Source organism: Silurus aristotelis (genome assembly GCF_946808225.1).
Source record: "Silurus aristotelis genome assembly, chromosome: 6".
NCBI classification, from domain to species: domain Eukaryota; kingdom Metazoa; phylum Chordata; class Actinopteri; order Siluriformes; family Siluridae; genus Silurus; species Silurus aristotelis.
In genome coordinates, this window is record NC_139579.1 from 22,347,849 (window position 1) to 22,364,061 (window position 16,213).

Consider the following 16,213-nt stretch of genomic DNA (forward strand, 5'->3'; position numbering starts at 1 on the left):
GAGTCTCCAGTGTCAGTACTAAAGCTAAAGTCTTTGTGTTTTTAAGCTGCATTTTTTTGTCTTATTTACTTCAAAAGTAAGTGTGGGGGAGGGGGCTGATACTGGTTAATAAACAACTGTTTAATGTGGCAACAATAACTTGTTTTGTGTGCATGCTGTTGTGGAAATATAATCAGTTTTGGGGCGTTAATGGCATCATGCTACCTCGGCAGTGCCTGTATAAATGAATATCATAGTGAGATGTTCTGCTGTTTTATCTTTAGACTGCATCTGCCAAAAGAGAGATGGACTCACCAGAGAACACACCTCCTTCCACCCCAAGCTCCGGTCATCAGGCCAAACTTCACTCCGTGAACCAGGGTGACGGCTCAATCTGTCAGGACTCCAGCAGCAAGAGCAAACAGCGCAAGAGGAAGAGAGTAAGGGTCATGGGTTCATGGGTGTGTTTTGTCAGATTGTTTCCCACTTTAGTTCTCACTTTATTTCTTTAGGGTCACTGTTACCCATTCGTAGTAAAGCATTCTTTCATTATCAATGTCATACGCTATCATTTTGTGTAGTCTACACACGAAAAGGACAATAAGATGATTTTATGGGAAAAAGAGAGGGACAAAAAAGCATTCGTTTTGTTTTGGTTTTTTGGTGTGTGAGTGAAAAGCATTAATACGGATCATTTGTAGATGTCTGCATATAGACATGTTTATTTGGCTGCAGAGGTTTATTTATCTTGTATTATTCTCGTTTATTGGGAAATATGGATCTCGGGGGGGGGGGGAATTGGAGGGGAAAAAAAAAAAAAGAAAAACAGCCACCCACTTGAAAGACTATTGATCAAGGAAGAAAATCTGGATCTTATTTTTCTGCAAGAAAAAATAAGTTATGTTTAACTAAGCTATGTTTATTCTACTGCACTGTAGCAGACAGCTAGATACTGCTGATTACAGTGATGTCTGAAATGTTGGAGGAGCACAAAAACACTTGGAAATATTTCTCAGGTTTATATTGAGCATTTTAGATGATTTTGACTTATGAAAATGTAGCACATGTTGCTTATAATTAGAAATGTTGCTATTATCTAATTATCTAATTCTGATCCAGACCGTCTTTAAAAGTTTAGTGTGTGTGTGTGTGTGTGTGTGTGTGTGTGTGTGTGTGTGTGTGTGTGTGTGTGTGTGTGTGTGTGTGTGTGTGTCATGAGCACAAATCTCCAAAACCCCACTCTAAAAAAAAAAAAAAAAGAGTGGAGCAAACTGTACTGTAGCGACTTAATGCGCAATAGGATGTTCATAAAGCACATTCTACCCTTATGGTCAGTTGATCACAAACTTTTGTTCATATAGTGTATATATATTTTATAATCATATACTAAAGTTGACATTTTCATTTTAATCTAGAATATGTTTTAATGCAGATATTGGTACATTAAGCATATGATTATTAATGATCGTTATTTGAAATTATACACAAGAACTGTAATTAAATATGGTGGAGGTTTTTTATTTATAATTTTTTTTTTTTTTTATGAGAAAGCATTTATTTAGAATTTATGAATGGAGTATCCACTGGCAGTGCTTCATAACTGTCTGTAGTAAAGCTTTTACTTTTCCTGAAACAGGAAGTCTTAAGTTTGAGGCTTTCGCTTAATATAACAGGTTTTTTTTTTATATTATTTAAATATGAATTAAATTAGTTCTATTCCTTTTTTTCTTATTAATAATTTTACAGAAATAGACAAAAAGAGAGGGTATAATTTTTTTTCTCTTGTTTCACAGACGTTCCACAGTATAAAAATGTAGCCAGCAAGAAACAGGGAAATTTGTATGTGATTGTTAGATATTGGAAACATATTTGACTGTTGAATAATTGCTTTGAATTAAAAAAGGAATTAAATACAGAGGAATAAATAAATTGGGGCATGACTATTTATGGAAGAAATATTGAGTAAGATTTGACCTAAAAATAAAACTTAAGACATTTGTTCTGGCTTCAATTCACTGGTTAATTTGATGAATTATGACCTTTCATTAAATAGGAAGTGCATGATGAAGTGCAATAATAAATGATAAAATTATAAATCTGAGCTATGGTAAATAAAACATTAAATCAGTTTTAAAGCTTAAACATATTTAGAGGTTATAGTACAGTACTGAAGTAAGATTTGCACATCTCAATGCCTAATAATAATAGCATACATAATATAATCTAGTTTTGTGCCCACCAAATTATGCAGTACATTTAGTTCTAGCATAGACACAGCGAAACAAGTGAGGTGCTGTAATTAGCAGTGGTGTACATGTTTCCAAGTAAGTACATGTAATTGTCAGGCTTTAATTTCAAAAAGTGAAATTGTTATGAATCATATGTAAATGTATAGAGAAGGTACTTTTTCCATTCGCCTGTAACTACCAGCAACTCTTGCTCCTGCCATTGATGCATGAATAAATATTTAGCATTTGTGGATTCTACATATAAACCAGGAACTTGGAAATAAAAAATAATGATGAGCTTAAGCTATCCAGGGATGGGATAGGAAAGATATACTGTATGGTAAAATAACGAGGAAATTTCAGCGGCCATCACGATGCAGTCATCAGCATCCCAAAGTGTGCATGTAGAGTGGAAACGCTGGCAGGGAAATGTGCATTACACTTTCTCATATGTCCTGCCATGTCTTTTTTTTTTTTTTTTTTTTTTTTTTTTTTTTTTTTTTTTTTTTTAAACCACAGCTGATTTATTGCAAGAATGAAAACAGGGAAGCTGTTTTTCCTTTCTCTTTCCCATTCTTTCTCTCTCTCTCTCTCTCTTTCTCTCTTTTGTAAGATATATTGAGTTTCTTTCTGCTTTAAGTCAAACACATTCAGAGCATTGAGCACAATTATTGGTCCTTTCCTACAGCAGATAGTTAACTAACATTTACTGTCAGCTCTCTATATATCAAATAAGCGTCTCTGCTGTAAGTGCATAAAGCACTAGCTGACGCATAGCAGTTACACGGCTGAGGAGGTGAAGGCTTGAGCGAGCGCTATGCTTGTTATCTAATTCTGATCCAGACCATCTTCAAAAATGTACTCCGTGTGTGTGTCGTGTCTGGACGGCCTCCTCTGGCTGTGTTTGTGTGTTAAACGGCCTGTCTCCCACTGTGTTTTTGATTTAGTAATAATACAGTGTGTGTGTGTGTGTGTGTGTGTGTGTGTGTGTATGTGTTTTTTCTCCCTCTTCGTTGCAGAGCGCAGCAGCGTGTGGCGCGGAGGCTCAGAGCAGTGCCATCCAGCCCGGCCACATCAGAGAGGCCATCAGGCGCTACAGCCACAAGATTGGCCCACTCTCCCCCTTCTCAGTACGTAATAACAGAGCCGTAAAAGAGTTATATTTATAATCGCAGCACAGCCCCATTTTAAAGTGGTCAAACTCTAAAGTATTGGAATTGTTGAGCGCAATTTGTGGTCAGTGTTATTTTCCTTGTAAAGAGAAAAAAAAAAGGCACATAATATTTTGCTGAATTAAATAAGTGTCATTTCTATACATTTCGGATATGCAAGTTATTTCATTTTGCTTTCCTACTATGACCTTTCTTAAAAGTTAAAAAAGAAATGCCTTCTCATTCTGTTCGCTTGTGTACATCGCTCTAAAGCTCACTGTTGGAGAGTTATAATTTTGCACAGTGCGCAGGAGTGTGGGTGTCGTAAGTGCTAGTTTGCCCGTGTGAAATGGTTCCTGGGGTGTTGGGAGAGTTCTCACAGCCAGTGTGGAGTGTGTACTATTGTGGTCAGCGTGTAATTCACAGGTAATGAGCTGTTTAGCAATGACCTGAGATTACAAAATCATTGCCAGTTAAATCCAGCCGCCCTCAGAGACGCATGCAGGGATAATCCAAACACTGTAGTGCTCATATTTCTTTTGGATTATTATTATTTTTAATCTGAGCTCCTTTGGGATTAAATGTAATGAGTGGCTGGTAAATACACCAATGTATTTTTCCAGTAAATAAGGGAATATAGTAAGCACATTTAAACTAAATCTGGTTGGTTGCAGTATCCAAGCATCCAAACTCCTTATTAGGACACAAGTCTGTACAGTACATCCTTGGTAGAATTTGTGTTTCCTATCATTTTCGGGTACTGACATGCTCGTTATGTATCACCCTTCTGCCAGTGCGGTTTCTCTCGCCCTCCTCTCCTGCTTTATTTATCCTGACGCTCTGCTTCTGTTTGAATCTTCGATACTTCTGACTCACATTCTGCTGTTATGAATGGCTCCATGTTGAATACCCTAAAGATTTGCTTTAAACTACTCTAGCTTTAGTGAATATGCTCATCTGGATGATGTGTATTTGTCCTATAGAATTACATTACATTGTACATTTACGATATTTAGAAGTCTTACGGTATTTGATTTCTCTATCTATATATATACACACTGTGATGCTAGACATGGACAAGACAACGGGTCAATAGTACTATCAGTATAAATAAAAGTGTGTTGGAGAGACACTATAACTATAATCATACTTTTAATAATAAGAATAATTAGAATGTTCTGCCAGTTGACTTTTGCTTTCAAAATACTCAGACGGTGTTTATACTGGGTAATTAATGCAGTTTTTAAAAGCATTTAATTTAAATCCCATAAAAGTCTACAGCTGAATTTTAATTGCAGGAGATGTGCTGAAGTGTTCATGTCAGAATAAACATGATAACCGAATGCATTTACATAGACAGAAACGTTTCCTCCACTACCAATTTTCGTTATATACTGTAATTTCCGGACTATAAAGCGCACCCACTGAATTTGACAAATATTTTTATTTTTAACATAAATAAGCCTCACCTGTCTATAAGCCGCAGGTGTCTACACTAATGTACTTTACACAGGCTTTAACGAAAGACACGTTACACAGGGTGTAACGGGTGAAATATGTTGCGCTTCTAATAGGAGCATAGCGGTATTTTGTGAAAAGATTGGCACTGCATTCTTCCGGTATTACTGCGTGTGTGGAGACCGAGGATTATGTCCTTTTTATTTTCTGATGCTCATTTCTAAGTTTCTTTGACTAACCCATAACACTGTTGCAAAAAAAAAAAGCATGAGTTTTGGAAACCTGTCTGTGCTTATATGATTTCTGTTGCAACTGGAGTTAGTGAGCTCTCTCTTCACCCAGACTCAACGCGCTACAACGGCTTGTATCTAAACAGTAACCGACCAAGAAAGTCATTGTTTACTGTCTTCCTCATTCCTTTCACAACTACAGTGGTACCTTGACCTACGAGTGCATTAATGTACGAGTTTTCCGAGGTACGATTTTTCTGCTTTGTTACCCGAGCAAAAAATTGAGGTACGAGCTCGAGACGCCGCTGCTAGATGTGAAGCAAAGCCAGAAAGCGAAGATTGTGACGAAAATTCAGATAAGCAAACAAAATATTTTTTTTTTAAGTTTAGGGATACGTAGTGTACAGGAGTGATAGTAAAAAACGAGTTTTCCCTCCGCCTCTGCTTATCGCCTCTACCCCCCCTCCACACACACACACACCACTGGCGTTTTCATTAGCTCAAGTCATCTCATCTCCAGGGAAAATACACTGAATAAAACCTTATTATATCTTTACATACTCTTTCTATTATGTTTTTATACAAGATTTGTTATTTAGAAATGTATTTTCCAATTTAATAACATAAAACATAAAAACAGGGTGTCTTTTTTTGAGGGTTGGAACGGATTAATGCCATTTTAAGTATTTTCAATATAGAAAACTGATTTGATGTGCGAGCAAATTAAGATACGAGCTCGTCTACGGAACGAATTCAACTCGTATCACTGTATTTCTCTGGGGAGTTTATTTTTCGTCATCGTCGTGCGCCACCGGTGGAAGTTTTTCTCCCGATGCCCTGCAGCTCAGAACACAGGTGTTTCCGTTCGAAAATTTAATTGGTCTAATGTTATGGGGCTCAGTTTTTTGGCTTGAAGTTTGTGAAACCGGGAAAAACCCAGGAAAAATCCATAAATTAGCCGCTTCGTTGTTTAAGCCGCGGGGATCAAAACATGGGAAAAAAGTATTATAGTCCGAAAAATACGGTAGCTAATCCATGAGTTTAGATTCACCATGTGTTGTCCTTTTATTTGTAGTCTTTAGATCAGGTCCATTTACTTTATAAAAAATTATTTGTGGTTACAATGAACCAGGCTGGACATACACTTTCTTTTCATTTTAATCTTTTTTTCTTTTTCTTTTTTTTATTTTTTTAAACATTCTGTGCCACTCTTACCCCTGGCTTCCTCATTGGGGATCTAAATCTACATTTAGATTTTAGTAAAATTGCTTTGTAATAATATTTTTTACAGATACTCCTGAATTGTGCTGAATCACAGTTCATCTGAATGAACTTCTTATTTCCAGTAAAGCAGCTGTTTGTCTTCATTGTGTTCACCAGAAGGGAAGCATGCATACTGGGTCATTTCTTGTTGACAGCAGCAATGAAGTTTCTCTTAACTCATGATGTCACTCGCTTATATTTATTTATATATTTATTTAATCATTTATTTATTTATTTTTATTTTTCTTCCCCCAGGAAGTTCAAGTCCCAGGATTTACTTAAGTATGATGGAGTATGAAGTCTGCTGACCTTTCTTGGATATAAATGATCTGTTAAATATTAAAGTTTCAGGCTTGATCAAATTAAGGAAGCTGTAGTCAGTGTTTCAGTGATTGCTTTACTATAAATCTGAGGTTGCATGTTTAAAAAAAAAGAAAAAAAAAGGAAACTATAAAGCGCATTAGTATCCCCCTATATTGTTTAATATATAAAACAGGTTTTCCAACCTATGATGATGAGTGAAGGTTTCCAGATGTTCTTATAGTGGCATTGGGGTTTTTGCCTTTGATGAGTTGCGCATAGTCCGTCACCAGCAATGGCACAGAAATAATTAGGGGTGTGTGTGTGTGTGTGTGTGTGTGTGTGTGTGTGTGTGTGTGTGTGTGTGTGTGTGTGTGTGTGTGTGTGTGTGTGTGTGTGTGTGTGTGTGTGTGTGTGTGTGTGTGTGTGTGTGTGTGTGTGTGTCTTGGGCTTGGAGTGGAGGCTGAGTTGTCTTGTAATTGGTTTGGTTTTATTGCAACTGGAGCCAGTTTAAGACCATGATTAATTGTCCCAATAAGTAAATTTCACTCTGGCCTTTTACCACATGTCTAGTGTTTAAATTTTGAAGATAAAATGAAGTTCTTGTTTGGGAGTCTGTGCTGAAACTCTTGATTTTGTTCATCATTAGGAATTGTAGGCTAACCAGGTGAATTTAAGTGTTAACTCTAAAAGCGTGTGTGATTTTAAACTATCGCTTTATTATGGGGCTCATTAAAAATCTGGTAATAGTTTTAGATTCCATAGAGCTAAAAACGAAACAATAATAAGCTGTATTTGTGTGTCAATATGATTTAAAGATTTTATCTGCCTCTTATTACAGCACTCATTCAGAGATAATTAACTTTGAAATTGAATTAAGGCTCTAATATAAAAGGAAAATTCAAAGCTCATTCGATTCTCCCCCTAGTGTACGCATGCATACACAGAGCAGCCAGCTTCCCCAATCAGTAGAAATGGAAACATCATACTTTGTTTGAGCGTTTGCTTTCATCACCCAGGTTTGTTTATTATTCTGTGGTAATTTTGCATCTCTTGAGCTTTCTTAATAGCTTTCCATTCTTCCCAAGAAACCAAAGTTGGTTTAAAGCTCTATACTTGGTTAATATTCAATGCCAAATTATATCACACCTGTTCAGTAATAAACTTTATTTTAGTAAAGTAAGTTACTGTTGGAAAGCAGTTGTTTAGGGGTTTTTGTTTGATTGTTTTTGCCCTGTAACCTCAAACCAGCTCCAACTGTAACAGCAACAAATACCTCAAGACTATTGAAAGGGAAAAAAAAAGAGTAAAAAGCAAAACTGAAGCAGATTATGTTATTACAACAGATACATTTTCACACATGGCCAAGGGCATGACTCTGCACAGAAAAGTCTTCATTGTCAGCCTTCACACAGACGTTTAACCTTTGTTAGAAGTTATTTAGAAGTTGCCGTGGCTGCAGGATTCTGTACCTTACTTGTGGTTTGCTCGAGTCTCACTGTACGGAGAGATTTGTGCCAAAGACAGCAGACGTCGAAGTGATGCGTCTCAGCTCTTGTTTATTGCCCCATCGTCTCCGTATCTCACTGTGAGGACAGACATCTCGTGCTGTGCTGCTGGCATGCACAGAACCAAGGGCTTCAATAGGGCCGTGCCCTTCTCAGTGCCTCACAAACGCTCCACTAAATGCCCCATTGAACCAGTTTTATGTCTCTGAATTTCCCGTTCCATCCTTAGAGCTGGCACTAGACGTTGCTTCCTGTTCTAGGTGTCTCAGAGGCCATTCAAAACCTTCTGCTAACAATTGCACATTTACAAGTGGAGCCATTCTTCCCTGTGGTTTGAATACCTTGTCATTAAAGCATGAAATTGCCCGTTTGGATGTCAAGTGAACAGCTAAGACTGGCAGAATCGTACCGTACATAATAAGTCAACTGGAAGGGGGGAAAGACATTCGGTAGCTGTCCAGAAGGCTGTATATTATCCAAATGATATCCAAACCTCCCTGGGCCGGAACACAACTCTGGAGCCTATGGGGTAAAAAAATAATATTTATTGTTTAACTAAGTTTATTGAATATAGAGAAGAAGAGGCGCCTCAAACAGTGGATGGTTTACGGACATTGGAAAGCGCTTTGTATATTCTGTTTTTCATTTTAAACCCAAACCCGTGTTGGCAGACCCTCCTTTTATATTTGTTGAAATGTTGATATGAAAATCCTATACCATACAAAGCATGTCGCCAAGCATTTGTTTCCAAATAGCCTTTTCTGTTGTTTTTTTTTTCTTGCATTTATGAAACTATTTTTTATTATTTTTTTGCCTTCTATTATTTCTGAATACGGTCTCATATTCCAGGCTCTGCTAGAAGAACGTTTCTTTTCCGAGATGCATCTGATTTACACTGTTTTTTTTTACTTTTCTTTTCCCACATGCTGACCCCAGAATCCCACTTCACAGTGAGGTGGTGTACAGTACGAGCCATTAAGCCTGGGCTTCTGGAGATGCACTGGCTGGGTTTTACCTCCCCAAAACACAAGGCTCCGCTGCACTATAACCGCTCTAATCCTTTGCCCAGAAATCTCAGCAGTGCTTCTTTACTGTAAATCATCCTGTGTTTACATTTTCGTTTCCAGGTCAGGCTCGTAGAGTTTACACTTATAATGTTTGGCTGAGTGTGCACAATAAGATGACAATTTACAACGACCTATGCACCTTCAAAAATAATCGGCGTAGTAAATAAATTGCCCCCTCGTATGTATGCAGTTTATGACTGTATTTCATCTATATTCTTTTAGCAGCCACGGCATGATTGGGATGCCCCGGATAGAATTTGACATCTTTTCCAGATCACGCATGATTTGGAATTGACCAGGGAGAAACCCTGCTTTTTATTTGACAGCCCTTTGAAAACCACAGAGTGCTTTTACTGCCTGTTCTGTGGGTGTGAAAACTTTCTGCCTGTCATATTTGGGTATACCAGTACAGCTCAGTAAATTGGCCCAGATTGAAGATTGAAGACAATGATACAGAGAAGATGATCCAAAGCAGCTGAACTCAGTCACACTTGAACCTATGCCCTCTTATCCACATTTTCTCCATTATATCCTCTTTTCTAGCTGAAGACGTCTAAAAAGAGAAGAGTCTGAAACTCATTGTTCTGTTCAGACAGATGTGGCAGTCAGAGAGTCGTGTAGTCCTGTTCACATACTTGTATAGAATCTCAGTGTCTCTCGACCGCTCTCTCTCTCTGTCTCTGTTACTCTCTTATGTTTTGCCCTTCCCATAGTCCTTTTGGTAATTGCAAGGCGCCAGTACATATACAGTCTCTCACACACAAAGATTTCAAACACACACACATCCCCACATCTGTGCTATGCCACTCATGAATATGCAGGAGCAGGAGTGCCGTTTCCTGTGGCGGCTCATTATTGCAAAGAGACATGCGCGTTCATGCTATTTAACCCTATCTTATCTTTATTTTGGCTTCCAGGTTCTTAGTTGTACTTTTCCAGGCTTTCAATCTTTTTTTTTGTCCCGTGTCCAGAGCAAGAATTTATAGTCTTGTTTTGTGCTAAAGGCTTGAGACTTGTTTCTGACCTGTGTCCCGGCCTCCACGCTTCACATAAATACAAAGACAAAAGCTAAACTATAGCTGGCACTCGACTTGAAATATGTGTACTGTTTCCTTTTCTGGAACACGTTGGGGCTTTGCTTTGTTTATTCCCGCAAACAAGGGATTTTTGTCCTCAGACTTTGGGTTGTCTCTTCGTGGGTACAGTGAAACGGCGATGATTTGGAGCACGGCACACTCGGCGCACACAGGCAGTCTCAACAAAGACTATACATGGCAAATTGTTTATGACACGAGATAAACAGCATGTGATGGGCCTCAGTTTTATTGTGCATCAAGAGAGGAGGACGACAGAGTGATATTCACACTAATGTCTTGCATGTGTGATTTTGCCGCCGGTTTGAGGCTGATAATTCGAGCGTCATCTCTCCGTGCCTAAGAGGCCGCTTGTCTCTCACATTCAGATGACTGGCCCGGTCTCAGGAGCCAGCGAGAGGACACGGCACATCTGATCAAAGATAAAGTCCCGCTTACCAAGGTCATCCATCTCCATTTTTCTTTCTCGGTCCTGGCACTGGTGCAATAGTGTGGACTGGAAGAGAAGTGTGCAAACAGTCTCATTCCACATGCAAACAAGCCCCAGAGAGCAGCAGAAAGAAACGCTCTTTTAACTCCACTCTTTTTTTTTTTTTCTTTTTTTATTCCCACACATCAAGAAAGCTGTGACTTCAGTTCTGATCTGTACCTCCTTTCATCAACTTCTGTTTTCTGTTATGTACAGGAATACAATGACTATTTAACTAAGAACCTTCCTCTGACTGCTGATTCATTCTTTTTTCTTTTCTTTTTTTTTTTTACGATTTCTTTACTGAGAATCTCTTGCTCTGGAGCCGTTGAACATACTGAGCATTGTTTTTTTTATCAGTCTGTCAATAAATTTTATAATAAGTCCTAAACCAGGCATAGTAGCATACTACAGCATGAACATTAGGGTAGAGCCGTGCAGGTCTCTATAAGCTTTTCTAAGAACTTATTATTGTTTTTTTTTAAAACAAGCAAACTGACAGTAAGCAGCTGATGGAGATTTACATTTATTCATTTGGCAGACTTTTTTTTAAAGTGACAAGAAATACAGTTAAGGAATACAACACGCAATTTATAATAAGAGGGCAATAAACACAAGAACTACCTGTTATTAGGGTTTAAAATAGTAAAAGCTAGAATGGATGGATGGATGATTGAATGAATGACTGAATGAATGGATGAATGAATGAATGAATGAATGAATGAATGAATGAATGAATGAATGAATAACTGACAATGAATGAATGAATGAATGAATGAATATTAGTACACGGCAACGAAATGCACTTTAGCATCTACCAGAAGCGCAAATAGTAGCAATTGTGCAAATTGACAAGTGCAGATAAAGCTGAAGAGAACACATGTTTGTACATGATATTTAAAATTAGATAAAAATGTATTAATTTGTATTTTTTTATTTTGAATCATACATTATAAATTATACCTTTATTGTTTTATATTACATGTACATTGTTTTATATTACATATAGTGTTTTATATTACATCTACATTGTATCGATGTTTAAGCAATCAACAGGCCAAATATCAATAAAATTCTCTCTGTGGTAAAAAAAAAAAAACTAAAAAACATTCTAAATAAATAAGTGAAGGGGAAAGGATACAGAATGAAAAAGGCAGTAATTTTCTATAGAAAATGGTTCATTTTATTTCACACCAAACTTTATCTAGATGAACATTGTCTTGTTCCCAAGACTTGCGAGTTAGTAAGATCCAATTGGGCAGGACTGTGGAAGGCGCCTCTGAATTAAACCGGCCATTTGACTCATGGCTTTATTACTGTTATTTGCAGACATAATTGGATTTTCAGACTCTGGTGACTTTATTTGGACACTAAACACGCTGAATTATCTATTGCATTCGAGCTGGGATGCAAAGTTTGAGCTAACTAATATATAAAAGTGTTCATATAAAGACATCAGAATATGTCTGAGAAGTTTTAAGGGTTTGGATATAGAGGACATGAACATGTTTATCCCTGTAGAAAATCATTATGTAATGAAATTCTCTGAACATTTCTATATTTAGTTTAGCATGTGTAAATTTTTCTTCATGCGTGTTCTCAAACAAACGTATTCATTTGGAACATACAAATCGAAACTAATGCACCACATGTTGCAGACATGCATGTGGTGGCCATTCTCTCAACAAGCACAAGGTACAGTGTGCGTTCCGAGTAACGTCTTCCAGACCTCGCACCTCCATTCATTCCCAGATTTCTGATCTGTAAGCTAGTGATTTCAGCAGAGCTCATAATGTGCATGGACAATAAAATGAGCCGAGGGCAGTTTCTGAGCTACTGAAATGCATGGCTCCCGTTCAACACAATGTCTCTTCCTTCTTGTTCTGTCAGCAGGCGGTATTTCATCAGAGTGCCTGCTCTATGGCCGCTCTCTGCACACATGCGGTCTCCCACTGCCCCTTCTTGCACATAGCTTTTTCCTCCCACCTCCCACCCCACTGGTTTTTCTTGGACACTGTCAACACGATTTGCCCCGGCATAGCTGTGGACGGCGGCAGCGGCCTGCCACCCACTGCCAAGGCCAGGAGCCTGGATGAGTGGAACGTGTGTGTGTGTGTGTGTGTGTGTGTGGGGGGGGGGGTTGGCTGGCCTGGATATGAGGACCTCCACGGAGTGTTTCCATAAGGGGGAGAGAGAAGACCTTACTTAGCACTATTTAACTGCAAAATTTAGATTTATGAATGACCAGGCGGAGGCTTTGCCAAACACAGTTTGCAGAGCGACTTTAAAGTATGAAAGTAGTATTTATCATCAAGCGAGACCTCATTTTGATAAACTATGTGTAACATCTATACTTTTGATGGTGCTATTAATGCAATTTAGAGAAAGAGTAGAACATGAAAGATAGCTGTTTATTTTATTTTATTTTTGACTGTATGTATATTACAAACCAAAGAAAAGTGAGCAGAGCATAGCAGAGTGACTGGTCTGATTCTACCTCTTCCCTTTTTTTCCTGCTGTATTTCCCTCTTTTACTCTTGGGAAAATTACTTTTAGTTTTTACTTTCTTTGTAGAGCAGTGAGTTTTTGCACACTGTGAGGAAAGTGGAGCCTTGCAACCATTTCCATGTTTTTTTGCACAGTATAAATAATTAGTTGAGGGAGGATTGGAAGTACAGATGGCAAGGAGGAGTATTATGTGAGACAGTCGGATTTAAAATAAATTCCATGCAGGAAGGAACTCGTCCTTGAAATATAATTCAATTACTTGTTATAAAAAAAAAAAAGAAGACATTATAAATTGATATTTCTGTTGCTCTCAGAAGCACAGTTAAGTTAAACATGCATTTTAGTGTTGCATTAAAGGGCACCGTAAGTCTTTCATTAAAAAGCACTTGTTGCTAATTTAGTATAATATTGTCTGCAAAATAAACATTTTTATAAATGGCGTAGAATCATTGAAATATCTACTTCAGTAATAATTTCATTGTTTCTTAGTATTTGGGATGTCCCCTGTTGAACTCCTTAAGTTTTGCACAAAATGTTTCACTCATGAAAACTATCGTAGCATCTGAACACACACTACAATAGAAGAGATTAGAGATGAGGGAAATCTGAGTTTACAGAACAGTTGAGGGAAGATGGGAACAAAATCCCAGATTTTCAGTCTGCCGTCAGACTTTTGGACCCCACTGTATACTATGTGGACTGTCAGAGTTTTTTTTTTTTTTTTGTTCCATTTCCACTCACAGAACACATTGTATTAAAATTGTAATTAGCAAGAGGTTTGTATTAAACTTTTTCTATTGACCAGTTAAACAGACATAATATAAACTCAATCAATAGAATATCTCCAATAATAGAGTTGTGATTTGTGACAAAATGCATTAAAATCACAACTCTTGGCTCTGCTTCAACAAACCTTGGGAGTTCCCAGACCTCGAACAGAGAGCCACGAGTAAAAAACACTAAACAAAATAACACTTCTTGAGTCAGCGTTGACACAATTATTCACTCAAGCACAATACAATTATTATTTTTGTTATATTTGTTACTCAGTAAATAGAACACCATGCACCAGCTGCATTTATTGATCCCTAAACAGGATTCCAAGTAATTTCGTGAAAGGTGTTTGTGCTGTGTTTTATCAGCCCTGATGGCTGTGTACTTGTGACATTTCTGTATGAGCACTAGGCTCAGATGCAAGCTTCATTTTTGCTGGTTGGAGTTGCAAAGTGCTAATCCTGTAATTTTGCTCACAGATAAGAGCACTATTAAACAGAAGTCCCAAGCAAATCAACAAGCAACCATCGAGGACTGCGGTACAGAAATCTGTCTTTTAAAAGTGGAAGATATTCACTATTATATCTACACTCTTCCTCAAACTCTGTATTAAGCATCGTCACTTGATTTTTTTTTCCCAGACTACTTTTCCAGTGTACCAGCCAGTTCATGTTGTTTCAGCCTGCATTTTGTATTAGGAGATGTTCTTAAAGACCAAACTGGCAGTGAATTGAAATAAAGACAAACATGCCACATAAATAAAAAGCAACTTTTTATTATTTTTTTTATTTGTTTCTCATTAAAGTTTGGTTTTCTGTTTCTTTTGCTTCATTATAGCTATTGAAATTGGAATTATTTGTGATTTTGTAATTTTGAAATTTTTTTTTGATTATTTTTAACTTTATTTATATATTTATTTATTTTGAAATAAATTATTTGTTTTGTTTTGTTTTGTTTTTTTATCATATGATCACAGCAAAATTCCACGCATTGAAATGCATTGAGTTTAGTCTAATATTATGGTCTGGTTTGCTGTATAATCCTTTTTTTTTTTTTTTTTTTTTTTTTTGGGGGGATTTAATTTTTTCATTCAGTAGTTCTGTTTTAGGTATTCAATGAAGTGCATTGTCATATTGAACAGCTTTTTTTGTGTTTGCATCTATTAGAGCTGCACATGTTGTAAAGCACTTCCACTTCACTGAAATTTGGAGTCTAATTTATCAAAGTCTGTGAATTTCCCTAAACAGATTCATGAACCACTTGTTAACCACACTTTTCTTAACTCAATTGCCAGGAGACGTGAATGGTGTCTTATAACCCACACAACCAGAAATACTCTGATTAAACATAAAAGAAGGGAAAAGCCTTTCGTTCTAGCCAGTGTTGTCTACAAAACCGGAAAACAAGAGCCTGCCTCTTGCCTCTGTGGAGCTCGAGTGCTAATTCATAACAGATCTCTCTCTCTCTCTCTCTCTCGCTCTCTCTCTCTCTGCCAGAGTGCCTACTGCCCGAGCGGCATGACTTTCCTGGCCTGCTGAAGGGGAGCGATGGTGTAATGGAGGGATGCAGAAGAGACGAGTGCCATGTGTGTTGCAGAGCTTCTCACCTCTTCTGTCCACCCACTGCTGAAGCTTAGGGCTGAGAGCGGCACTATATATTCTACTCTATAACACTACACCCTAGAGGTGCTCTTTTTCGTTGGAAAACTCACAGCAGAGCGTTTAACTGGTTCCTGTTTACATCCACCATATTCCTCACTCCCTTCATTATTCACATATTCTCCCATGTATGCCTAATTATTTTATGATTTTCTTTACACTTGAAGTCATTTATTTTGTATTTTATAAGACATTAATTAAGTTTGCATCATGATCTTGTTTTTCTACTTAGGTTGTGTTCGTCTTTTATCTTGAAGTAATATCATTTATAACCCGGTCAATTTCAATAAAATAAATGATGCCTGCCTTTTCTGTCGGTGTTTAAAGTGTGTGTTAATGTGCAGATCTCAGTCCAACGATGCAAAAGCAACAATTTATACACTACATAGACAAAAGTTTATAGACACCTGACCATAAGATTTGTTGGTGCTTTTTTCATAACCAATCATTCCATATTTCCTGTTATAATAACATCCACTCCTCTGGACCCACACTGGACTCAACCAGGGTGTGTTTTTTTAAGATT

At 37.4% G+C, this 16,213-nt stretch overlaps 1 protein-coding gene across 2 annotated transcripts in view; it reads left to right on the forward strand.

Moving 5' to 3' along the window:
• The window catches only part of supt3h (SPT3 homolog, SAGA and STAGA complex component), an 86,335-nt gene extending 70,336 nt beyond the window's left edge, over positions 1 to 15,999 (forward strand). For both annotated transcript variants that reach the window (XM_083545513.1, XM_083545512.1), the window contains exons 10-12: positions 264 to 419; positions 3,227 to 3,337; positions 15,526 to 15,999. In XM_083545513.1, coding sequence (XP_083401639.1) covers positions 264 to 419; positions 3,227 to 3,337; positions 15,526 to 15,567 — 309 coding nt within the window. In that variant the 3' untranslated portion in view covers positions 15,568 to 15,999. The remainder of the gene's footprint in view (positions 1 to 263; positions 420 to 3,226; positions 3,338 to 15,525) is intronic.
• The last annotated feature ends 214 nt before the right edge of the window (positions 16,000 to 16,213 follow it).